Source organism: Papaver somniferum, chromosome 5 (genome assembly GCF_003573695.1).
Source record: "Papaver somniferum cultivar HN1 chromosome 5, ASM357369v1, whole genome shotgun sequence".
In the NCBI taxonomy this organism is placed as follows: Eukaryota; Viridiplantae; Streptophyta; class Magnoliopsida; order Ranunculales; family Papaveraceae; genus Papaver; species Papaver somniferum.
Window position 1 is genome coordinate 178,483,834 of NC_039362.1, and position 25,948 is coordinate 178,509,781.

Below are 25,948 nucleotides of genomic sequence, written 5' to 3' on the forward strand. Positions count from 1 at the left end.
ACCTTGAACGTGTAGCACTCCTTGACCTTTGTTCTTGTAGTCTAAGATTCTCTTCTCGTAAATCTTCATTTTGACGGATTAAATTCGCACGCTCTTCTTCTTCTATCTTTCGTTCAATTAGTAATCTTTGCCTAAGCTCTGCAATCGTCATATTTCCTTCACTCACTGTAACTGTTCCTTTGTTCCCAATTCCATGTCCTTCCTCTGTAGAATCCTTCATTGCAGTATTGAAACTCACCCTATCATAATCTATATCATCATTCTGTCCTTGTTCTCGCTGAGATCCAATTGGAATTTCTGTCCTTTGATGTTCTTCCATTCTTTCCTCTTGTTTCTCAAGATTTGTAATTCGTCTTCGTTCAGCAATTCTGTTACTTCTTCAAGTTGTCATCCCTTGTTCAACAACAGACTCAATCCTTACCATTTCTAGATTTTTAGATCTCACTTTTTTCCTTAAAATCTATGATATACTATCAGGATTTGTCATCCAGAATGTTTCTGGCGCCAAAAATGTAGTTGTAAGTTTTCTTACAACTATACTCCACTCAAACTAATCCAAGTGATCATTATAAATTCTTATTTGATTAATTGAGTCTTGAGAATGTTTACAAGATAGATTCAAGTATTACAACAATCTTACTTGAAACCTAGATTCACTTTCTCTCTCTATTTCTTGACCAAGACTCACCCTAGAACTCCCTTACAAGTAATGACCTCTCTCCTTTATATAGGATTTTACATAGTGGATGACAGCTAAGAAACCCATTATTTTTGGGATCACTATGCGACACATTCACTCATATACAATCGCTCATCTTCGCATAACGTATCTCTTCGCACAGTTCTTCACGCTTTACTCGTGACTTTGTTGTGTGCGATGCTCTTCGCTTAGGTTGTATTCTTTACTTCGCTTGATTACTAACGTGTGCGATATTTTACTCCTACAAGTTGTGTGTCAGTTTATTGAGATGTCTTTGGCTTTTCTTTGTAGTTAAGTAGTTTGCTTCAGTTTTTGTTTCGCCTGGGCGACGCGGTTTGTTTTCTTCCTGTTTGGATGGTGAATTCCCCCTAGCATTCATACACATCTTAATGCTGCACCTTGTTGGATACCACCAGCAACCTATGTTTTTCCGTAGTTTAGGTTCCTCTATAAGACTTAATCACCACAAGGACGAGACTTTATGATCAAATATGTCCAGGTTCTTCTTCTTCTTCTGTTTTTCCGGCTCCGAATAGGATTGTTCACATGAGACCACCATCGTAGGATTGGCCACGTGACTATCATAGAAACCTTGAACTGCACTTAACCAAAATTTGCTACTATAAAACCTCCCAAATTCAGATAACTAAAAACAAAATAACCCTAAATTCGACCTTGAAATCAAAAAAATCGCTGTGGAGTTTTGCTAGTTAGGTTCTTCTTCCCTTTTCAATTAAGAGTTTCTCTCGTTATCACTCTTTAACTTTTCCGCGAGCAACTATGTCTTGGTATACAACTCCTCAGTTGTTCATATATGGTTCCAATTCTTCTTCTGAACCCTTTCACGAATATTGGGTCACGAAAAAATTTGATAGCAGCACTATTGGGTTAAAAGATCTTATGGATAAACAAGTCTTACGTTTCCCTAAGCATCTGTCTCTGTCTCTGGTCAATAATAGAGAGAGCGATTTCAACGCTTTCAAAGATACCTTTCCTACATCTGGGCATCTTCGAAAGCTTATAAACTCTCAAGGTTTGGTGATCAACTGGGATGTTAACACATTCACAGGTACCTGGTCCACGGAGGAGCTGAATTCGCCTTTCTGGGGTTTACCTGGAATTACGGCTTCTTGGAAGCTAAAAATTGACTTGGAAGCTCTTGAGGAAAAAGTATTCGACTTGGAGGCTAAAAACTCCTCTCTTCAAGATGAACTCAACAGTAACAAAGTCGAGAAAGAAGCCATGGAGAAAAGAGTATTGAACTTAGAAAAACAAGTTTCAGATTTGACATCAAAACTAGTTCACTGTGGTTCAACTGGAGGTGGATCCTCCATTAAGGAACCATGGATCACCGGTCATCCAGTTCCTAGCAACTGGGTCCGTTTTGAGGATCCACCTCCAGCAGAGTTGACTCCCAACAGAGAAGAATCGAGCTTCGATCCCTACATTTGGGGTTCGTATAACAATGCTGGAACTAGTAATGCGGGTCGTAGCCCATTTTCCTCGGAGATTTGATGCATACAAGACATGTTAATATGTCTTCCATACGGCTTTTGAAACTGTTATTTGAACACAAAATTGGTTAAAAAGACCAAAATCAACAATTTCTGGGTGAAATTGACAGTTAAACTTTGATACTGTTTAAATGGACAAAAATGTAAAAATAGGCAGGATGTAACCAGTTTCATCGTGCCCATTTTCAAATATTTTTTCTTATTTTTAATTTACACAGGATGTATCCAGTTTCATCCTTGTTATTTTTTAAATTTAAGCTAGGATGAATCCAGTTTCATCCTTGCTTTTTTTTTTTGGCCATATCACCTAAACTATTTTTTACTCGTCCATTTGAACCGTGATTTAAAAATATTTGGACAAATGACCCATTTTCCGTTTGAAGTGAGTTTACAGGTGCAACATTTGAAACCTTTTCCTTGCTAATTATGTCAACCTTTGTTAATTTTCTTTCAATTTGCTTTTTCCTCGGTTTACGTTGCACTAAGTTGTAAAGTACATTAGAACTTTTTTTTCAACCCTTTGTTTACGTTGCAGTAAGTTATTGTAAGCTATCGAGTCAAAGCTTTCAGAAAGAACAGTACATAAAATAAAAAATAGGCATACAACATTTTATGTGTTTAACCAAGGCAATCATAATTTCGTTAAGAATTTATTGGAACATATTTTACTGATACCAAAAGCAAAAGCAAAATCAAACATGAATTTCAAACAAATTTATCAAGAGTATTACGACTCTGAAAAGCCTTTAATTAGCAAGAGCTATTTCTCTTAAATCGTGCATTGTTAAAAACAAAACTCCTTTTCCGACTCCGTTGGCTTTCTGGCAGCAAAAGTTTCTCCAGCATTGTCAAATTTAAACCAAACATCCGGATTGAATTTCGCCTTTTGTTTGTTTGGAGTAAGAGTGTCAATTTTCACAACAATCAATTCCATCATCGACTCAAGACCATCCATCAGTGCCCGATAGAAATGGTTTGGTTGAATGTTTGTTGTATCATCTTCATCCAAGTCCTGAGAGTCCACTGTTTCAGCAAGAGTGTAAGCACGTCCAGAAGGTCTCCGAAAATTTAGATTAATAACAAGTTCCTCGTAAGAAACCCAATCACTAAGAACTGTTGAATAACTCATCCATGGTTCCAAGCTGCCACGATAAATCTTTAGTTTTCGTTCCAAATCAGCAACTTGTTTCTCCAATGCTTCTTTAGCCAGCTTCTCTTGCTTCAGTTGTTCTCGGAGCACTTCTAGTTCATTTTCCTTGGAACTGGATTCCACAGGAGCAGACTCCATAGTTGTTGATAGAAGGGAGAATGACAGAAAGGGTATTTAGGTTGAATTCAAAGAAGAAATAATGAGAAGGAGAGAAGTTTGTTTGTATATATCACATCATGAAAGCAACTTAATTCACATCATTTTTTTTTCAACTATTTGTTACATCATGGATTAGCACCACCAACTTCTGACAGGCTGCTCCAAATGTCAACTATTATAGTTTATTTCGGACCTTATCAATGAATTGGTCATTAGCGCGTCGATGAAATCATCATCGAAGGCTTCCCTCATGATGTAACACGATCCGTGGATAAACAGCCTAAATGGCCCTAAATATAACTGAACAGGCAAGCTTAAATTATCACAACATAATCGGATTTGTTACAAACTAAAATAAAAATAAGCTATTAATATTTCGTTTCCTAGAAAGCATACAATCACAATTTACAGAGCCAACAGCTACCGAACTTGTGAAAAAAATTGTAAATAGTTTCATTTCTGACCTCAATGAACTGGTTAGCCGGCCGGCGGCTGAGATATTATTATCAAAGGTCGCTAGCTACTAATCCATGACGTGACACCATGTATATATAAACTATAATATTTAGAATTTGTATAATTGTAACATTGTATAGTTAATTATAATTGTTGAGCTGTATATGAAGTTGCTCTCATGACGTGAACAACACTCCACGGGAATATACGAGTACAAATTGTAATGCACGTAGTGTTTTACTAATATATATGTATTTTTTATTTATTTTATTGATCAAGTTGCTGATATTGTATGTACGAATATCATATATAGCGTTTGATATTAATTAGGAGATAAGATCCTCAGTCATCATTTCTTTCACAACCTAGCTATCTAGGTTCTTCTCTTTTATATTAAGATTTTCTCGTATCATCACCATTTTCACTTTTCTGCGAGTAAACTATGTCGTGGTATAGAGATCCGCAGTTGTTCATATATGGTAATCGATATCTTTCTGTGTATAGGGTTACAAAAGAATTTGATTTCGACACTCTTGATTCAAGTGATTTTAAAGAGGGAGAAGTTTTAAATTTCTCTAAACATTTGGCTATGCGCAATAATAAAGAAAGCGATTTTGACGCTTTTAGAACTTCCTTTCCTGTATCAGGGATTTTTAAGTTCATAAACAGTCAAGGTTTGGTGATCCACTGGGACTACGCCAAACAGACAGGTAGATGGTCGCATGAAGAGCTAAACTCGCCTTTCCGGAGTCTACCTGGTATTCTCCCAGAACCAATATTGGCCGAGTTACGATCTCTTAAGAGAAAAAACTCGGAGTTGAAATTAAATAATTCCAACCTTGAAGATGACTTAAGGAAGTTGAATGAAGATCTCAGTAAGTATCAGGCGACCGTAACAAAACTCGAGAAACAAATAAAAGATCTCAAGGTCAACACGAAATCAATTAATTCTTGAAGAATGCATGGTTAGGAGGAGGTCATGAGTCAGACGACAATGAACCATGGAGGAAGGTCTTTGTTCTATTTTTTCTTTGTGTTTTTGTGTTTGATTTTGGTGTTCGGTGTTCGTAACTTTTATTCGGACTTGTATCACCAATCTCTGTGCTCATTAAATTTCAATTCATGATTCCTTGTTTAATTTCCCTTTTTCTTCTTCTGGAAAGAGATGATTTATCTGCATGTTGGATGTAAAAACTGTTTGGTTTCATTTAAGTTGGATCATAAGTTTTTCGTATCGCAATCTGGATTCCTTTTATTCATTTAAGTTTGTTGACATTTGAGGCGAGATCTTTGTTATTACATTGGACAAAGGCAGGTGGTCATTCTTTACATGGAGAAATTTTTTGATGGGAGCGTTTTTTAAAGGGGGCATGGGAACAAATGAAGTGTTGACACATGTCTTTGTTATTAACGAATTCTGTTTCCAAAAATATAAAAGAAGTGTATTTTTGTAGAGAAAATTTGTTTTCTTTATTAATGTTGTATTTTTGGAAACAGAATTCATTAATAACAAAGACATGTGTTAAAACATCATTTGTCCCCATGTCCTCTTTCAAAGAAAACGCCCCCATCAAAATATTTCCCCTTTACATGCATGTAAATTTTTCTTTTTCAATTTTAGAATGGGAGACTATTTTTTGTAAATTTTTTTCTTTTTCTACCTTTTCTACTTCTCGTAGATAATGTATTTTATGTATATTCTCGTTCTCTAATAAAAAAAATCGTTCATATCAAAAATGAAAAAAATCATTCCTTCTTAGTATATGCCGCCTCTATTGGTTACTGCTAATACTAAGGAGCGCTCCCTCCAGCTACCGTTAAAATTCTGAATCCAAACAAAAGTTAGTTTTTCAAAGGTGATTTTTGGGGAAAAAAAGAAGAAGAGTCCACCTAGATTTTCAATCTGTCTGGTTACTCTCGAGTCTTGACAAGTGATATCTTATCCCCCTCGTAAGGTTCAGCTAAGTCAAAACCAAGAGCAAAATCATACGACATCATGATGTAACATGATGTACAAACTATAGCAATTGACTTTTATATACGTATATTATAATTGTTGAGCTGTTGTATATGAAGTTGCTCGCACGATGTGAACAACAACAATTGGTTTTCTTAAGCATGAAAATGAGGAGGGTGAATATACATACAAATTGTAATACTTTATTATGTTTGATCTTAATTAAGTGTTCCGGCTCTCACTTATTTCTGTCACAACCTAGCTAGGTTTTTCCTTTTTTACTTAAGAGTTTCTCTTCATTAATTGTATCACTGAACTATGTCCTGGTATAAAGATCCTGAGTTGTTCATTTATGGTAATCGGTACCTTTCTGTATATAGAGTTACCAACGAATTTGGCGTCAGCCCTATTTATGAAAGTGATCTTAAAGAGGTAGAAGTTTTAAGTTTCTCTGAACATTTATCTTTGGGCAATAATAAAGAGAGTGATTTCGACGCTTTCGGGTCTGGGATTTTTAAGCTTATAAACTCTCGAGGTTTGGTGATCAATTGGGATTATGCTAAACAGTCAGGTACATGGTCGCATGAGGAGCTAAACTCGCCTTTCTGGAGTCTACCTGGTATCCTCCCTGAACCAATATTGGCCAAGTTACGATCTCTTGAGAAAGAAAACCCCGAGTTGAAATCAAATAATTCTATCCTTGAAGATGACAACAAGAACTTGAACGAAGATCTGGGCAAGTATCAGGCGATGGTAGCAAAACTCGAGAAACAAATAAAACATCTCAAGGTACAGGTGACAAATTTGAAATCAATTAAACCTTGAACAATGGTAGTGAGAATAAGTCAGTGAGCTGACGATGAAGAACCACGGAGGCTTTTTGTGCTTTGGTGCATATTTTTTCTTTGTGTTTTTGGTGTCGTCTAAATTCTATTCGAACAGCTTCATCGATCTCTGTGCTCACTTCATTTCGAATCATGATTCATTTGATTTTTCTTTTTTTAATGTTTAATGTTCAATTTTAATTGTGTTTTCTTCTTTTTGTTCTGTAAAGAGATGATTTTTGATCTATACATGCTGGATCTAATTAACTAAAACAGTTTGGTTTCCTTTTAATCAAATTGGATCATCCAAATTTGTTGTATGGTAAATCTGGATTCTTTTGGAATTATTTAATCTAAATTTGTTCAAGGAATCAGATGTGGTCGTCACATCTCAAGAATGAGTTGAAGCTGCAATGGACAATCCCTCATGCATGCACGACTATACATCTGCATCAACAATTCAGCCGATCGAACATTCGAATATTCTGAGACAATGAAAGTGATATATACCTGCTGCTATCTCGTAGGAACTGTGAAAGTAGGGTTCTTTACGTGACAAATCAAGTTTTTTCAATCGGATCATCTATAAATGTTGTTACTGTTTGATAACCGTTAACATTACATGCATTTGATGCTTTCGTAGAACTTTTCAAGTTTCAATCAAAATAAACTAAGACAAGTGATGATGATGCAATAGACTTACATACATTGATGCAGATTACTTTTGAATGTTGTTTATACTTTTTATATCTCAGAATCCATATACGCAGATGTATTAGCATGACCAGGAAAATGTTTTGAACTGCGTTTACAGACACACACACATGCTTAGATTTATGTGTGGGATTGTGTTAATGATTGAACTACAAAAATATATGTGAATGAAATTTGCTTTAAGAAAAAAATGGTATGGGGCTTGCACTATTCTGGCGTGAGCTGCACCTGCTGTAGCTTCTTGTCCATAGTTCAGTAACATTGTGGATTGCCTAAACACCTTGTCAATGTTTTAGTGACTATTAATATGTTACACTTTTTTTATTTTCGAAAATAAAATAAAAATATGTTACACTTTTTTGCTGAAATTATTAATCCCACGTTATATGGATTATTATCTAAGATCCTGCAATTTATAATCGTTGGGCAACTACGAACTTGCTTATATGTATGAATATCTGTTTATCCTGATGGAACCTGGTTAATTCTTGGTCTTTCAATGACGAGTGCTCGGACAGTCATACTGCTGCAAGTACAAGGGCATCTTTGCTAAAAATAAATTTTTTCGAAGTGATCTAAAACTACTATATGTGCTTAATGGCCTTAAATCTGTCCAAAATTGACAAAGTACGCTGGCATAACCTCTTAATTAACTTTTTTTTTATTTTTTCTTCTCGTCCGTCGATCTAAGCCATTCTTCTTCTTTTTTTTATCTAAGCCAATTGGCGGACGATCTAAGCGAATTATTGAAAAGATCTCTCGCGTAAGTTTTCTTCCTTTTTTTTCTTTCCTAGTCTGGATCTACATATGTAGTTTAGTTTCTCCGATTTTGATTCTGATAATAAACTATCCAGGTTTCCAATTATAATATCTATCCCATTCCAGTAAGGAAACCAGGTAATCTCTCTGCCCATGGATCTTTCTCTATATATCTTATTAATATCCTAACCTATTAGCTTAATTAACAATAAGGAGTAGTATTGTGTTTACCCTGCAGAAATGGCATATAGGTTTAGGACTCTTGCTAGAATGCTATCTACTGCAACGAAATCGACCACAAACGAGGGTTTCTTTAGGATGTTATCTTCTGCTGCACAGAAACCGACCGGAAATCATAAGGTAATTTTATTCATTCCCCTTGGGATGTTTTTTGTTTTCGTTTTTTATTTTTCATGTTTTTCTCACATTTCACTAGGTGAAATCACTTAATCAAACCCTGGCGAACCGCTACACTGAAACTTATAACAGGCTCCGTCAGGGTCCCAGTCCCACGGAAAGATTTGAGAGTGCTGATAGGGAGGGTTACATTCAGGGTTGCATTCAGGGACTTAAGTGTTGTGGTTTTTCTATGGTGAATACTTATTCTATCATCTGTGTCTACCAATACTTTGCATACGGGCATACCCCTATCAGGTATTTATATTTGTCCTCCTCCCTCCTTGTCAGGTGGACCTTATGATTTGGCAAATAGTATATGGAGACATAAAATCTCCTACTTAATTGGCATTGGTTATCTTTGTGTTTCGTCAGTTGCTTTTGTAGTTAGGTAAAGACACCCTAGTAAGGATGATGGTCGTATCTAAACTGTTAAGCTAGGCACACCTTATACGACTAATGCGCCTAGCTAGCTCGCCTATCACAACGTAGTTCGGAACCATTGACCTCCCCTTCCCTAGATTAGATATAATAGACTTCTTCTTTTCTGCGCACCTTTACCCTTTAAATTGTAGATATGTGTGATATGTAGTTGCTCCTTGAATCATTCCGTATGCCGCGGTTGTTATGATTATGATGAAACTGATTATCATTTTCTCCTTGACTGACGTTGCACAAAATATGCGCAGTTCATCGTAGAAATGTTTAACAGTTCTATAGGATGCAAAACATGTGGTGTTCATGCTGCCACCTGATTCCTATAAACCATCAGTTCTACAAGTTTTTAGAACTATCTTCATATTTTTGCATTGATACATCTTCAGGTTTTTTACTTTTTTCATATTTCTTAGTCAGAAATAATATTAGACTCTCTCTAAGCTCATATGTTACTCCCTTTACTTTTAGTTTACACATTAATGAAAGAATTCTACTGCTAGTGAGTGCTAGTAGTGCCGAACAAGTCTTTGAGTATTGAGCTCATTCTGATAGGTTAATTCTACAGGTACTGTGCATGGCGCTGAAGCCTAGAGGATGGGACTGTCCGGGACTTGAAGAAAGAGTAGCAGCTGCACTTGTGGAAGAAAAAGAAAGAAGAAAAAAAAGTAGAATATGCGGCTAGTTGGAGATGCAATTTATTTCGGGGCCACTTCATCATCATCATCGAGATGAGGAAAACCTTTAAACTATAAGCAGTAGCAGTTAGAACTACTTAGGTTTAGGTTTAGGTTTAGGTTAAACAAGAAGATAATAAACGGAAGAAGAGATAAACTGAAACTGAGTTTCTATTGATTTTCACATAAACAATTGTCGAACTGAGTACATCATATATACATAGATTTCCTTGAACCACATTCCTTGAACTACAAGGTACCTTGTTTCGTAAATAACTTTGATTTCCTAATATTCAATGAATGAGTCTTCTTGTCTGGAAGGGTATCGTGTGTTATTTCACACACGTACCATATGTTGTGTTAACATCCTCCCGCAAGCGTAACGGGTTACCCTGAACCGTTAGCTTGAACCGTAAAGAAGAAAACCGATCCTTAGATAATGGTTTTGTGAATATATCCGTTATTTGATCCTTAGATGATATAAACCTGACATCAAGAAGTTTAGAAGCAACTTGATCACGAACAAAATGATAATCAATCTCAATATGCTTTGTCCTTGCATGAAAAATAGGATTGACAGTGAGATAAGTAGCACCAAGATTATCACACCATAGAACAGGAGGGGATTGAGTGGAAACACGAAGTTCTGAAAGAAGTGACTGAATTCACATAATTTCAGCAGTAGCAATTGCAAGTCCCCTATATTCTGCTTCAGTACTAGAACGAGATATTGTTTTCTGCTTAAGAGCACTCCAAGAAATAATATTACCACCCAAGTAAATACAATAACCATTAGTAGAACTTCGATCTTCAAGAGAACCAGCCCAATCTGAATCAGTATATGCACTGAAAGATAACTGTAGAGAAGGAGAGGGCCGAAGAAGTATACCAAAGGTAGGCGTATTTTTAAGATAACGAAGTATACACTTTACCAGACCCTAGTGAAAAACAGTGGGTGCATGCATAAATTGACATACCTTATTAACAGCATACGCCAAATCGGGACGAGTAAATGTCAAATATTGTAAGGCTCCAACAATACTACAATATTCAGTAGCATCAGATAATAAGGTACTACGATCAGAGGAGATATCACCAGAAGTACTAAGTGGGGTTTGAATAGGTTTAACACCATCCATTTTTGCTCGAATAAGAAGATCATGAGCATACCTTTGTTGAGAAAGAAACAATCCTGAGGAAGTACGAATCACTTCAATTCCAAGAAAATAAGACAAGGAGCCATAAACTTTAATTGTAAATTCTTGTTGCAGACGATCAAGAGTGGATTTAATACTAGCAGAGTTGGAACCTGTAACAATAATATCATCCACATACACCAACAGATAAATAGTACTGTATGAACCATTGTAGATAAATAGAGATGATTCACCTTTTGAAGTGACAAACCCAATTTATAATAAAGAAGTACTGAGCTGGTGGTAAAATGCATGAGGAGTTTGTTTAAGACCATAGAGAGAACGATGCAACTTTCAAACGTGTGTGGGAAACCGAGAATTAACATAACCTGGGGGTTGTTTCATGTATACCTCTTCTTGAAGTTCACCATGTAAGAAAGCATTTTGCACGTCAAGTTGATGAATAGACCAATTGGAAGACAAAGCTAATTTAAGAATAATACGAATAGTACATGGTTTAACAATCAGACTAAACGTTTCAGAAAAGTCTATCCCATCTTGTTGATTATATCCTTTAGAAACCAACCGAGACTTAGGACGTTCAATTTCACCATTAGACTTGCGTTTGATAAGAAAAAACCCATTTACATCCAATGACATTCATAGAAGGATCATATGGTACTAATCTCCAGGTACCATTACGGAGCAATGCAACCAAATACATAGAAGTGGAAGGAACACGATTCATTCGATAACAAGCAATGTAAAAAGAATCATACCAATACGAGGATGGTACAGAATCCATGTTTAGAATTGTAAGTCCAGTTTCACGAATATGACGATGACGACGTTCCACTAAACCATTTTGTTCAGAAGTGTGTGGACATGAAAATCTATAAAAAATACCAAGTTGTTGAAGATGCGGAGTAAATTTGCGATACTCTAGATTGAAATTTTTTGATTTTTCGATTAAAAAGATTTTCAACATGCTTTTGAAACAAAAAGAATAAAGAAAAGACATCAGACTTTTGAGACATAGGAAACATCCAAGTAAAACGACTAAACGCATCAATAAAAATGATATAGTATCTGTATCCTTCATTAGATAAAATATGATAGGGTCCCCATACATCTGAGACAATTAAATCTAATGGATTCAAATAAGTAGTTTTACTAGGATTGAAAGGTAACTTATGACTCCTATGTTCATGGCAAGATGAACAAAACTTAATAGTCTGACTGGAAATTGGAAGTGAAAACTGAGAGATGACTTTACGAACTATACGCATCATTGGATGTCCCAAACTAAAGTGCCAGTCTTGTAAGCTAGCACGTTCCCCTATGCAAACTTTAGGAAACTTAGACGAATCATCAAGTTGATAGAGACCAGCCCTGCTACTGCCGCAAAGAAGAACCTTCCTGGTACATCGATCCTTCACAAGATAAAAATTCGGATGAAATTCAAATAAAACATTATTATCAGTAGTGAGACGAGATAATGAGGATAGATTATGAGAAATTTGTGGTGCAAAAAGGACATTATGAAGCTGCAACTTACGGTTGGAAGTTCCCAAAACAGAGGATCCAACATTAGAAATTGGAATAGAAGAGCCATTACCCATCTGAATTTGATCAGGACCAGTGTACTCGGTTGAAAACTGAAGACGAGAAAGACCATTCGTTATATGACCTGTAGCACCACTGTCAGGAGTCCATGGAGGAGTTGGAAATAAGCCAATTTGAGCAGTATAGGCACGCGGTGCGGAAGCCGGTGGTTGACGGCGCGGAGGACGAAAACTTCGATCAAACCGGTTCCAACAGTATGGAGCTTCATGATTTGGACGACCACATAGCTTACATGGGAGTTCCGAACGGCTACGTGGTGCTTGAGGAGCTGAAGGACGATTGAACACAGGAACCGGGACAATCTCGGTGCAGTATTAAACTGAGTTGGTGCAGCAGCGAACTGAGTTGGGGAGGAGCTGTATAGCCAGAGAATCGAGATGAAATTGATGCAGCATTACGGGATGGTGCAGCAAGGTTAGCAACAGGCTGAGCATTCAACGTTTTGGCCTGATGCTCTATACGCAGTTCAAAAGTTAGAAGAAAAGTAAGAAAATCTTCCACAGTCAGAGAACTCATCATGGTAGTCAAGGATGTAACGATGGCATCATATGAACTATCAAGGCCAGCGAGAAGACAGTGACGGAATTCTTTGTCTATAACTGTTGTATTATCAGCTGCAAGATTATCCACTAAGTCTTGAGCGTGATTGATATATTCGCGCATGGTTTTTGATCCTTTCTTAAGAGCACGTAGCTCGTAGTGAAGATGGTGAATTTGAGCATATGATTTAGAGGCATATTGAGCTTCAAGAGAGTCCCAGATTTCTTTGGAAGTTGTAAGACGATGAACGTGACGAAAAACAGCAGGTGTAAGAGACGAGAACAACCAAATTACCAGGATTTTATCATATTTTGTCCATGAAGCAAACGCCGGATTGGGAGCTTCATCAGCAAGAGCACGGGTTGGGAAGGGTTTTGTACCAGTAACATGACCATCGAGATCGTAACCCTGAAGATACGGCAAAAACTTAGCACGCCACAAAGAATAATTAGTTTCATCCAGCTGAACGGTGATGATATGATGAGGTTGAGAAAATTTAACAGAGGCCGTGGTTGAAAGTTGGGAAGGAGAAGTTGATTGAACAACTGCAGAGATTGTAGAGGGTTCAGTAGACATGGTTTTGGAGGATCTAAAACCTAGCTGATACCAAGTTAGAACTACTTAGGTTTAGGTTTAGGTTAAACAAGAAGATAATACACAGAAAAAGAGATAAACTGAAATTGAGTTTCTATTGATATTCACATAAACAATTGTCGAACTGAGTACATCATATATACATAGATTTCCTTGAAATACAAGGTACCTTGTTTCCTAAATAACTTTGATTTCCTAATATACAATGAACGAGTCTTCTTGTCTGGCAGGGTATCGTGTGTTATTTCACACACGTACCATATGTTGTGTTAACAATAACTTTTAATTAAATATTGAAGATGATTATTCAATATCGAAATAGATGATAGAGGTCTGCATGATTTATATGGGCTGATACCAGTCCTGCTGGGGCTGATACCATTTCATATATGACAAAATGATCCTACGTGATCCTAAGCATTGAATCGGCTAACTGGTATCAGCCCATATAAATCGTGGAGGTCTGGCCTGGTCTAACTATGGAGCTAACCTTTTGGTCTTTGGTACCCCGCAAAAACCCAAACTTTGTATTTGTCTAAATATTACATGCTGGGAAACTGTGACTTTTTGAATACTGATCATGTCAACACTGCTGGATTTCTCCTTCTCCTCTTGATCAAATTTATTAAAACTTCAACCAAGACTATGGTTTTGGCGTAAATCTTAGCCAATAAAATGTTTTGTATTTTGAAAAATAAAATGTCTTAATTGAGAATAGTAGGTCGTCTAGTTTTTTGATTGTAGAAATGGCTCACGCATCTTAAATGTGACGTGTAGGTCTCTATAGTCGAAAACTAGCATGCTATTTGACTAAAGTGTGCAGCTAGCATAAAATTTTGAAAGAAAAAAAATTGTTGCTGAAAAGTTTTGTTACTTAACCAAGTGGGAGATGTTAGATTTTTTATGGTTTGCACAACAAATCATGTTCAGACTAAGCTAATGCATGTTTAGTATAAGCTAATCTTTGTTTTGTTTAAATCATGTTTATGGTCAAATAATGCACTTAAGTCTTGTTTAAGTTTAATGCTAGCTAGATAAGGTTGAAACTAGTATGACATGGCTCTTTCCCTATGAGTTGTTCAATGTAGCCATGAGGTGTCCTCCAACTCATGATGTGAAGGTTGGAGTAACATGTGGAAAGCATGACTAGGACTCACTTTTAGCCTTATATTTTTTTATATAGAAAATTTGTTTTGATCCGTCATCAAGTAATGCGAGTAAATAGAAGTTAATAATTAGTCATGAAGGTCTAAGTGTCTTAAGTGTTTCTATTTCCTTGTACTACAATATTTTTTTAGTAAGAACTATATGTAGTGTTCTTAGGACAGTTTCTATGGTAATGTACAAATCCATTTTTTTGTTGAGCATGGTGGATGACCAAACATGTTTTTCCACCATGGAACAGAAGTGGGCGGTTGATAATCAAGCGTCAGGACTTGGGACACCCGCTGGCGTGGGTGGCTCAAACACGGCATTGAAACTTCAACCGCGGGCGTTTGAAACATAAACGTGGCGTTCATCTGTCGCACGTTGGCATTTGAAGCAAACACACCAACGAGTAGTTTTTTGAACATTCAAATTTACTCTTTTACCTCTATAAATTACCATCATCTTCAAACAATTCACTCACACCAAAACTCACTTCTCTTGAATTTTCTCTTCTAAATCTATTTCATTAGTTTATTGTTGGTGAAATGGCTGAAAAGCGATCACACTTTTTTGCGATGCAGAACTTGAAGCTGATGTTTCTAAGATATGTGGGAGTTTTAAAAAGATTGAAAATTGTAAGAGGGAAGTGCAAGTTTTTGAAGTTTCTCAAAGAAAATGTTTCGCTAAAAGGCAAAGAAGAGCTCCCGTTTTGAAAGTTAACGATAAAAAATTCAAAAACAAAGGCAAAACTTTCAAAGAGAGCGTTGAATGGAAGATACGTCAAATGAAGATAAACGGGAGGCCAAAACTTGTACTTGATTTTTATTGAAGTTGTTTATTACTTTTTATTATCGTCTAAGTTTATATCTTCTAAAAGAATTGGCAGTAATTTCAATGAATGAAAATATTTAGATTTTAAAATATATTTCCACTTCAGATTAAGCGATATTTGTTACAATTTAAACTTGCAAATTACATCAAACTACATTTTAATAAACCACAACAATAACATCAAACTACATCAAATCCAGCGACATTATCTCTGTAAAGTTCATAGCATTCAAAATGCTTAAACTCTCTTTCGGTTTCTTCAGTAAACTTGGTCTGAACGATGGTTTTTTGTAAAACAGATAAACAACAAGTTCAGATATTTATGATGCGATTGATCAGTGAGGACAAAGGTACGATACTCACCAGTTCCTCGTCGGATAATCCAGAATTGCTACAGTGAACCATCCACAAAACTGTTGTATAATGTTTGACTTCCTTAGTGATGAATGCAATTCTTAGTTCTAGGCTCTTAAAGCATCTGATAGTTTCGTTCCATGATGCTACAAAATGTCTCAATACTCTTTCCCATAAATAGTCATTGTTCATTGGTCTCATCATACTAACCAATATCGCACAAGAGTAACATCTTCTTCCATTGTAAGACCAGGACAGGCATTCAAGTGCAGTATAGATGTGCCCGAGATGGACCATCTCTTAGAATTCTAAAACATGCTTCGTAAAGAAAAGGTTTACCGCGAGCTTCCTCACAATTACCAAGAGTTGTTTGGATCACTTCATCTGCAGTTACACCGATGAACTTTTCTCGATCAATTTCCATTACCAGAGCAAGAAATGGCTGTACTCCAAGCCTAATAATACATTTCAAAAGTTCCCCTTAAACATTAATAGGTCCCAAATATTATATAAAATAATAACTCCAATATAAAAAAAAAAATTCATACATGATAGGCACATTTTTGAGTCTTATATAATCTCAATTGTATATATTATTAGTGCTCGATTTTATATTTATTATGGCTTTTTATGTCCCTGTAGTTTGGAGAAATAAGCTTTTGCAGCGAAATTGGCTAAAAAAGTGGTTTTTGCGCTCGTGAGAGAAAATTACTATACGGACTCTCACTTTGGATAAGGGGTAACCTAATTACTAAGGGGTGACCTGTTTCCAGGTATCTGCTAAAGGGAGACCGAGACTGGATAGGGGAAGGTCACATTTCTTCACGTTTTCAAACATTCGTCTTGGCGGGAAACTGGCAGCAGCGAGGAGCAATTTTTGTGTGAGAATCTTTGGGAAGTTTTAAAGAGATTCAATTGTGGAATTCGATTGGGATGGACTTACTAGAGCAAAACAGGGTTTGTGTGTGCGTTTGGGTCGAACATATTGGGCTAGAATGGCCGGGAGAAGTGAATCAAAGTTCAACAGGGATACGTATTCTTTCTGTTTATTTTCAAAGATTTTGTGAAGAATTTTTGGAGAGTTTTACGCTAGATAAAGATGTACCTAGTCTTGTTCAAGTCAGAGGAGAAGTTTGGAGAGTTAGATTAGGCCAGAAGACGCGTACAGAGAGGATTGAAGTGAGATTTTCTCTCAACTGTTGACCGAAGAGAATAAAAAGAATATTCATAGATAAACTCGGATTTGTGGGTTTTGCTGGGTATAAAAAGGCTGGTTCGATTCTTAGAAAAGTTATCAAGAGTTTGGGGAAGGTTTGGGACGCAGAGGAGCAAAGAAGAAGGATTAACAGCAATTCCCACCTGCTGCTGCTGCTGCCATTAGAGGACCTTGAAGAACACGAAGAACAGACTGCACAGAGCAGTCTTATTTTCCAGCGTCAACAGCAGCAGCGGAGTGTCGTTGTTTTACTGCAGTTCCCTGGTATCGTTTCTTTCAGGACGTATTTTGTGGGTCACAGAACCCCTGTTTTATAACTTTTGACTCTTTTGACCACACTTAGATCTTTGAATTAATATTTTGAGTGTATGATTAATATGAATAGCTAAACCCCAATACTGGGATGATGGAAGAAACCATTCTTTATGCATGAGTAGTTTTTATTTAATTCTTTTATGACTATTTGCACTATTATGAATGGAATTATGATTTTTATTGATTATTTGTGATTTTGTCTGATGATGTATGCTTAATCCATGAGATTCTTGATGCATCATGCTTATGATTTACATCTAATACTCTACAAAATCTATTTTTTGCAAAGAAAAGAGTCGATATTTGTTATCATTATAAGCTATAATTGTCTAGAATTAATAGTTGATTCGCATGAGTATAAGAATTGGTGGAATCCTGAGTCCTAGTGTATCTTGATCCTATGACAAATTTTGTATATAATTTTGTTTTTAAATCTTTTCAAGTCCGAGCAACGAACTCTTATTTACCGCAATCGAAATACTACAACAATACACCTTTGAGATAAGAAGACATTAGACATCCTAGTGATTTAGAAGCTTGTATAGTTTGTGACTAAATTGAATTGTAAATTATATGTTAAATACCATACAAAAAATTTCTGTATAAAAATCTTTTTTTATGAAAAATTAATAAGATTTATTACTTTAATTTTAAAAGCAAATGCATGTCTGGTCTAAAAATATTTTTGTTATTGTTTTTTTATCTTTTTCTATATTTTCCATTTTTAAAAATTTGTTTCGGTATTTATCCAAAAATACTCTATTTTTATTTTTTAATATGGAAATTCTGATTTTTTCCAAAGAAATATTTTAAATTAAAAATTATTCTTTAAATAATAAATTATTATTTTATAGATGTTTTACTGTAATTGCAGATCAAGCTCACCTTTAAGTATGTCTCACTTTTATTTTTAGTGGTTATGATTTTGGAGAAACCGTCGGTATAGTGGATAACATAATTCTGGAAAATGGTATGCCAGATGGTGAAAACATAAAGTTACAAAATCACAAGTGTAAGGAGAGTGTAAATTCCAAAAGAAAAAATGTAAGAAAAGTATCGAAAGTGGTCGGTTAAAAAACTCCTCAATTGAGCATCATGAGTGAAATTGGGGGTTTTAACCAAAATAAATAAAACCCTAGAGAAGCATCGAAATCAAATCAGTGAAATCGTTAAATTCATCGTACCAGATTATCAGGTAATTTCCATCTTGATTAATTTCGGTTTTGGATGAAATTGTTTTGAAATTTTTTACTTCGATTCACAATAGGTCTTGATTGAATTTTATAAAACCTTAGTTCACCACAAGATTTTTCTTTCTGGGTTTTTTTTTTCCAGGGTTTGATGATCATGGAGGAAAATCTAGCATTATTACCAAAGTTAGCAGCGCCATGGCTAGTGATTCCTTATGAAGAAGAAGGTAGTATAGAAAACCAAGCTTTTTATAACATTTGTCAACCTAACAACAAAACATGTAGAAAATCCATACCGGAACTGAGTGGTAATATCACAATTTATCAGAAACCATCTCATCAAGGATGGTTAGTTGTTACTTGTGATAATGAAGAGGATAGATGGGATGATGGAGCTTTTTCTTTATGGAACCCTATCTCATTAGAGACTATTCAATTACCTAATCTTGCAGAATTCCTCGATGACATATTTGGTGAAAATGAGGGGTATAGTATTCAAGATTGTGTTTTATCCTCGCCACCACTCAGTACTAATCCTGTTAATGATAATGATTCAATAGTTTATTTTCTTGTTCCGGGATCTGTTGATTTGATTGTGTATTGTCGCGTTGGTGATGCGAAATGGAGCAAATTTGAGAAGGAACTGTAGATGACGGTGATTTTGCTTCACTCTTTTGCTTTAAAGATGAATTGTATGTCTTGTGTTGTGATGATCGTCAGATCGTTGTTGAGACAAAACGACTAGGTTGTGGTGATATTAGTCTTGAGATTAGACTGCTAGAGGTCGGTTGTGTCGAGTTTCCATCCGTAGGAGGATACTCCAGCGAAGGTAAACTATTTTTTCTGCAGTCGGATGAAGAGATACTCATGATTGAAATGGTGTGTTTGGACAAAAGAGGTTACATTGATTATCTGGTTGTCTCAATAAATATGTCGAGGTTGGATTTCTCTAAGATGTCTTGGGTGGAAGTGAATAGTTTAGGTGATAAAGTGTTGTTTCTTGGCGAAAATACGAATGCTTGCTGCTCAGCGGCCGAGTTGGATCTTAGCAAGGGTTGCCTGTATTACACATTGCTGAAAGATAAAAGTTTATACATGTTCGATGTAGAGGACAAATGCATTACGACTATCTTGCCTTGTTCCAAATTGCCAACGCCATGGTTTTCCTCGGAGTGGATAATGATGCCTCTGACTGTTAGGTAATACCCTTTGCATTGCTTATTGATTTCCTCACCCTTTACTATGCAACCCACTGGATCAGGAATGGAATATTTTATTGCAAGAAAATAACTGACAAATCTATTTGAAATTGTAGTGTCGCGGATGGAGGAAGAATTATGGAAAGTATGTCAAGCAAAGTCAGACAAGAGGATTACACGATAAAGTCTAAGGAAATGGAAGATATAATAAGTGAAGATGACTGTGAGGCTCTGAGGAAAAAACAGAAAGTTGAAAATCTAGAAGAGCCAAGGCCTTGGATGGTCATTAATGAGGACATTGTGGAGTCGATTATAAGTCATCTTCATCCGGTGGATTTCTCACATTTCCGTGCAGTCTGTAAAGCATATAAGGTTCCAATAATGAAGCAGATTTCTGTGGATATACGAAGTACTCATGTAACTCCATGGTTGTTGTTTTCAACAGAAAATGGTACTCACTACAATTTTGTAAACCCAATGCATAATAACGAGAAGTACTTTATGAAGCTCCCTGAGTTGCTAGCAGGTGCCGTAATTCGTTGCCAAAAGGGTGGCTGGCTATTGATGTCAAAAGCTAGGTGTACCTTATTCTTCTACAACCCCTTTACAAAAGAGACCATTCAGATTCTGGAGTTGGAAAGTGATTATGGATTTTCTGGTATTTTATTTTCCTCTTTACCAACTTGCTCCGACTGTGTAGTTTTTGGCATTACACAAAATAATGAAAAAAAAATTTCCATTGAGATTATCAAAAGGGGGAATGATTTTTGGGAAACTGATGAATTTGAAAATCGCGATTTGGAGAAGTACATGCCAGCTTTTAACCAACCAGTTTTTCACAAGAGCAAGTTTTACTGTGTTGATTTCAAGGGAACCTTGGGTGCTTTTGATGAGGTTAGTTGGAGTTGGACAGTTTTCAATAGAATTTGTGGATTCTCTAATGCTGCATATGTTAGTTTCTTGGTGGAGTGTGAACACGAGCTTTTATTGGTGCGAATTCTAGGAATGTCTGTTATGATATTTCGGTTAGATAGCTCAAAGATGGTCTGGCGCAAAATTAAGAGTTTGGGGAAACATATGCTGTTTATCAATTTTACATCATGCATCTCAGCAGTCCCCCCTCCAAATAGTTGCATGGAGAACAAAGTCTATTTCCCGAGATTGCATGACTAACGGATTTTATACTACTCGCTTGAGACGGGTAGATATCATTCAGTTGGAAGTACACTTTCTGCCAAGGATTATTTTGACACGAAGAGTTGGACAAACTGTAGTTGGATTGAACCTAACTGGTCGCGTTCCACATCTCAAGAGCTTGACTGGCTTATAGAGAATCCTCTGTGAACCAGAACTAGTTTCTTCTTTCTAAATCTATATTTTTTAGTTGTTTATGTTAGTCAAAGTTTAATTGGAGATGCATACTTGCTTTGTATATATTTATGTGTTTCAGAGGACATATACTTAGGTGTCAGATTACTGCAATAGACTGATCTAATCACTCCTTCTTGATATAATGTCATGTTCAACTGCGGTTGCTTCTTGACATTATCGATGTTTCTGCGTAAGATTATGTGGATGTAGCTTTTAAATGTTCAGATTTTTCCATGTGCATATATATGTATGTACAGGATTTTGAGAGTTCGGCTTAGGCATCAAAATGCAAGGGACGGACGTTCTTCTGCTTAATCTTTTCACCAGGGAATTATGTCGAAGAAATTTTTGTTGGTTCTGATACCTGGATTCTTCAGCTTGAGGTACTTAACTTCTTCACTCATTATACTTACAATTCGATAGCAGCTTCCTTTTTGTAGTTAAACTTGGGGACATCTCTGGTGCATTTTAGATTTCTTTAAATATCTACTCAGTACTGTACTGGTTTAGTGGCTTGGATGTTTAGTATCAAAATATGCATTTGTGCAGATCTTTTTCAGAGGTTGTTCAGGAAAGATTTTTTAGTTGCTAGCCTATTCAGAAACTTCTTACTTGCTGACTAGTAGTGACTAATGCTTCCTGCAAATTGGTCACCGATTTCACATCTTATATTCCGTTCAACTCATCAGGATCATATGTGGGTTGCATTTGAAGAATTTTGGTGGTATATTGTTGTTCTTTATCATTTTTTTGGGCGAAAATGTTAACCAACATATAGGGACGCGTGGGACATGGCTGCTGAAGTCTGCCTATTGCTGCTTCCATCATTGCTTCAAAAACCTACCTAATGCAGAGTTCCAGGTAGCTGAATATATGAAATACACCTTGTTTAGGAGATATGGGTTTTCAACTTGATTTGAACAACATTGTGCTAGAAAAGGCTTTGAGTTTGTTTTTTTTCCACAGAGCAACTGACGTCTTTTGAGGTGTGGCTTGACCACAGATCTGAGAACCAGAGCAGTTGCCCACCGTCCTTCAGGTGAGGCAGCATCTATTTCTTTCATATCATATAGTCTCGTTGCATTTATCTTGGAGATTGGGAAAGGATTATGTTGATCTGAATCTATCTGACTTAGTGTTCATGAAAAGGTTCGCGGTTTTATTTCAACTGTGCTACTAGATATGAACCATATTTTTATTTGTAGGTTTTACTCAACCAGTGTCATCATTTTCGGGCACTGCGCCGATTCCTTAGGGACTGGGTTGTTGATCTGGTGAAGGATGAATATTTAATTAGGTTTCTAGATTGGATAGATGCATATCCAGAGCTGGCAGCTTTTGTTCTGGCTGTTATTGTGGATTCTCATAGATGTGTGCAGGAAGCCTGTGATTTTGGTTCATATATGCTTGACATCATCAGCCTATAAATAATACACACGATGCTCAGTCAGAGCCCTTACTTCTTCAATAGCTTTGTCTCTGCCTGGGGAAACTGTGGGAGATTTCCCCGGAGCGCGGAATTATGGGTTTGGCTGCAGATGCATCTTCCGTTCTCGCAACACTACTACTGTCAGAACCCCAGCCCGAGGTTTGTATCTTTGAACTTTCTTTTCCCCGAGACGATTAACTAGTATTGCATTCTGCAACTTCACGGCAATTTTTTATTGTATTTTTCTTTTTGCAGTTGTATAGAGAGACGTTCTTAAACATTTAGACTGGTCATAAATGTAGATCTAACTTAGGAACACTTGTTATAGCTCATTGTGGATATCAGTTTATTACCCATAATGATAGAAATTGCTTAAGCCTTATCATTATTTTCTAATGTGCGGCAATAATCTTGTTGGATGAATTGAAGATGCACCTGTGACAATATCAGCTGAAATTTCTGAAACTAGCTGCAAATTACTGGCAACACTGTAAAAAGGTTGCAAAACATATTAAATTCTTTACACTACTTTTCGCAAGCTTTACTCTAATATTGATTTCTGCAATCCTTGAATCATTGAACTACTACTGACCATACACTTGTTCTTATTGCTTGCTTTGGTTTACTTTTCAGGTTAATTTCTTCCATGCACTGCAAATGATTGAGCCCCTATTCGTTCGTTCTGCAGTTTCGTAAAGCAAGGACTTTTTTCATTTGTATGTATCTACTTGATACGTCTTCTCCACGTACACCTTTGCACTTCTTGTCAGGACAGCTTAGTAACATAATTTCCATACAATTTTTATCCCTGCTTCCTTGAAACCCAATCATTTTGTCGTGCTTTTGTCGGCTCACCTGCTTTAAAGTCGTGACTCATGACTTGTGCTTTAACTTCCCTTCAGAAAACATATCAAGTGTGCTTAATTAGGTTATGTCTGGCTTGTTGACTATAACAGGTCAATTTTGTTGCTACCCACTTCAACTACCCATGGATATCGAATACAGATAATGGGATTCTGGATCCAACTCACCCACATACTTGTGCGACTATGGAAACGTTCGGGAATTGCGTTCTCGAGGCATGGAGGGTTTCATCCAGGATTTGGGTTGTCAGGGTTCAGGATTTATGATTCCTATTTTCCAATTGTATATCTGGCTTTGTTATCACACAATTAGGCTTTCTTCCCACATTTTCATGTACTCTTCTGACCAGAGTTTCTCCTTTTCCAGGTGATTTTGTAAATATCCATAAATTCCAAGCAGGGTGATCTTTTCAATTTTTATAGAGAAGAGAATTCTTGTTGGAACAATCCGCCAGCAAAACAATCACAAAGAAAAACTAAACAAATAGTGTTATGGCGGAGTCACGACCATAACGACTTGCCGTGACTCAGCCATAAATTTTGTTTTAAAGAATATAGTTCCAATAATTCTGGAAAATATGTAAGTTGTCTTTCTCTGAACCTCCCGCTTTCTAACTACTAGAGGAAAATTGAGTTTTTTGAAAAAGATCCAGTCGTTGAAACAAAAGGATCTCATATGCACATTTAGCGGTTCATAGAACTAAAGTAGCCATGTCGAACCAAACAACTACCAACTTTAACACTGCATGTGATTGATCCCAGTATGGTATAGATATAATTACGTAATGATGAAGGTTTTACACAGTACGTTCTTGGCATCTCCTGAACAAAACAAGATCAATACTCAGTTTCCGCATTTGGGAGAAAACCCAGCATTCGGCCACACATAGCCAAGGCCCATAATGGTTGTGTTTTTTGAGAGCTAAGGTTTAGCCACATTAGGGGTTGTGTTGAAGCCTTAGCTTACCATATTGCTGGCTCTTAGGAGCATTGAGTTGGTTGGTATTGAAGATGTTTCGCCATCTCAGATGGTAGTTTAATATTTGTGCTTGTCTGTTTCCGAAAATTAAAATTTTATAAATAAATAGTCTGCTCAACAAATGAACTATTTTATAAATAAATAGTCTGCTCAGCAAATATTAAAATTTTAATATTTGCCTTCATTAAGACTATAATGAAAATGTCTCCCAGACGAAGAATAAACTGAATGCCAAAACTCTTGAATATAGACTACTATAAAAGAACGATTTTTTTGGGATCATCGTTTTTTTTTGGATCATGATTTTATTTTGGGTAAAGACATTAGAAGTAAATCTAAGTCACCCCTTATCTGGATATTTATATTAATACCTAAATTAACCTCCTGATTAATTTTGGGTGATGATTAGTTAGTATTAATAATAGTTGATGTAATGATTAGTGAGATGATTACGTTAAAGATAATTAGTGAGATTAAAAAATCAGATGTTTTTTTTTTTAAATAAGTAGAATTATTGAGAGAGTAAAGTTAGAGAAGATGAAGAAGGAAAACATGAAAAACGATGGATTTTGCAAACCACAACCGGAGGGAGGGTATTTGGGTATCCAGGTGTGCTTCAAACTTAGATAATGTTGGTTGAATTGCTCCAAACTTTCAAAAAAAATGAAAATTTTTATGTAGATTTGGGTCAGTTCGGTTACCATATGTCAAGAACATGTAACCGAACACACCTGAAAGTGTAGTTCGGTTACGTTTTCCAAACACGCAGGTTACAGAACTCGCTCGTTAATGGAGGTTTTGGTCGTACAGTGTAATGTTCGGCTACCTAGGATAAAATGGTAGGTAACTGATAGACACATTTTTGTGTCTAATTTGTCCTCAATGTCCGCATTGTTGGGACTCTATTTTTGTACTAATATTGTGTTTTTATGTATTTTTAGGAAATAAACATTTTTGGAAAGATCTGCTCGAAAAATTATGCGGGGCATCCCGGAGGACATTTGTTCTTCGGACTCTCATTTTGGTTAAGGGGCAACCCAATTACTAAGGGGCACCTCAGTTGGGCATTTGCTATTTACACTCCACAGACGATTAGGGGCACTTCATCTCTTTAAATTCAAAAACGTTTTTTTGGCGGGAAATGAAGTTCTCAACTGTTAGAGTTTCAATCAACAAAATGAAGGTGTTTTAGAGAGATTCAATCGCTCAAACTTGGTAGGAAGATGTGATATGGCATGAGGAACACATTATGGGCAGTGGGTTCGATCAGAAGTGGCTGTAAAACGTGTGATGATCCTTGAGCCCAAAACAGAGCACGTGCACTGTAACACGAGCAAAAATGGAGTTCTTGTGTGCATGGAAGAGTCCTACTAGCGTTGGAAGAGTGTTGAGGCGTGGAGAAGACATTTGGGAGC

The 25,948-nt window shown here is 36.3% G+C and overlaps 1 protein-coding gene across 7 annotated transcripts; it reads left to right on the top strand.

The window, feature by feature from the left end:
* The first annotated feature begins 18,555 nt into the window (after window positions 1–18,555).
* Window positions 18,556–23,972, top strand: LOC113283796 (F-box/kelch-repeat protein At1g57790-like). 7 transcript variants are annotated; one of them, XM_026533179.1, is made up of 9 exons: window positions 18,556–18,697; window positions 18,838–19,891; window positions 20,008–20,785; window positions 21,520–21,645; window positions 21,952–22,123; window positions 22,229–22,301; window positions 22,468–22,850; window positions 23,325–23,407; window positions 23,648–23,972. In XM_026533179.1, exons 2-4 carry the CDS (start codon window positions 19,560–19,562, stop codon window positions 21,538–21,540), a joined length of 1,131 nt encoding a protein of 376 aa, XP_026388964.1. In that variant the 5' UTR covers window positions 18,556–18,697; window positions 18,838–19,559; the 3' UTR covers window positions 21,541–21,645; window positions 21,952–22,123; window positions 22,229–22,301; window positions 22,468–22,850; window positions 23,325–23,407; window positions 23,648–23,972. The 7 variants fall into 7 exon arrangements, with proteins under 7 accessions (XP_026388964.1, XP_026388960.1, XP_026388958.1 ...); XM_026533175.1 differs by adding an exon at window positions 23,121–23,189 and having other exon boundaries at window positions 20,008–22,123; XM_026533173.1 differs by having other exon boundaries at window positions 20,008–21,645; window positions 21,812–22,123.
* Window positions 23,973–25,948: the final 1,976 nt, after the last annotated feature.

Coding starts and splice junctions, on each gene's coding strand:
- LOC113283796 (XM_026533175.1), top strand. CDS start 19,560: ATGATTGAAATGGTGTGTTTGGACAAAAGAGGTTACATTGATTATCTG. Junction 19,892..20,007: donor ATGATGCCTCTGACTGTTAG/GTAATACCCTTT, acceptor TTGAAATTGTAG/TGTCGCGGATGGAGGAAGAA.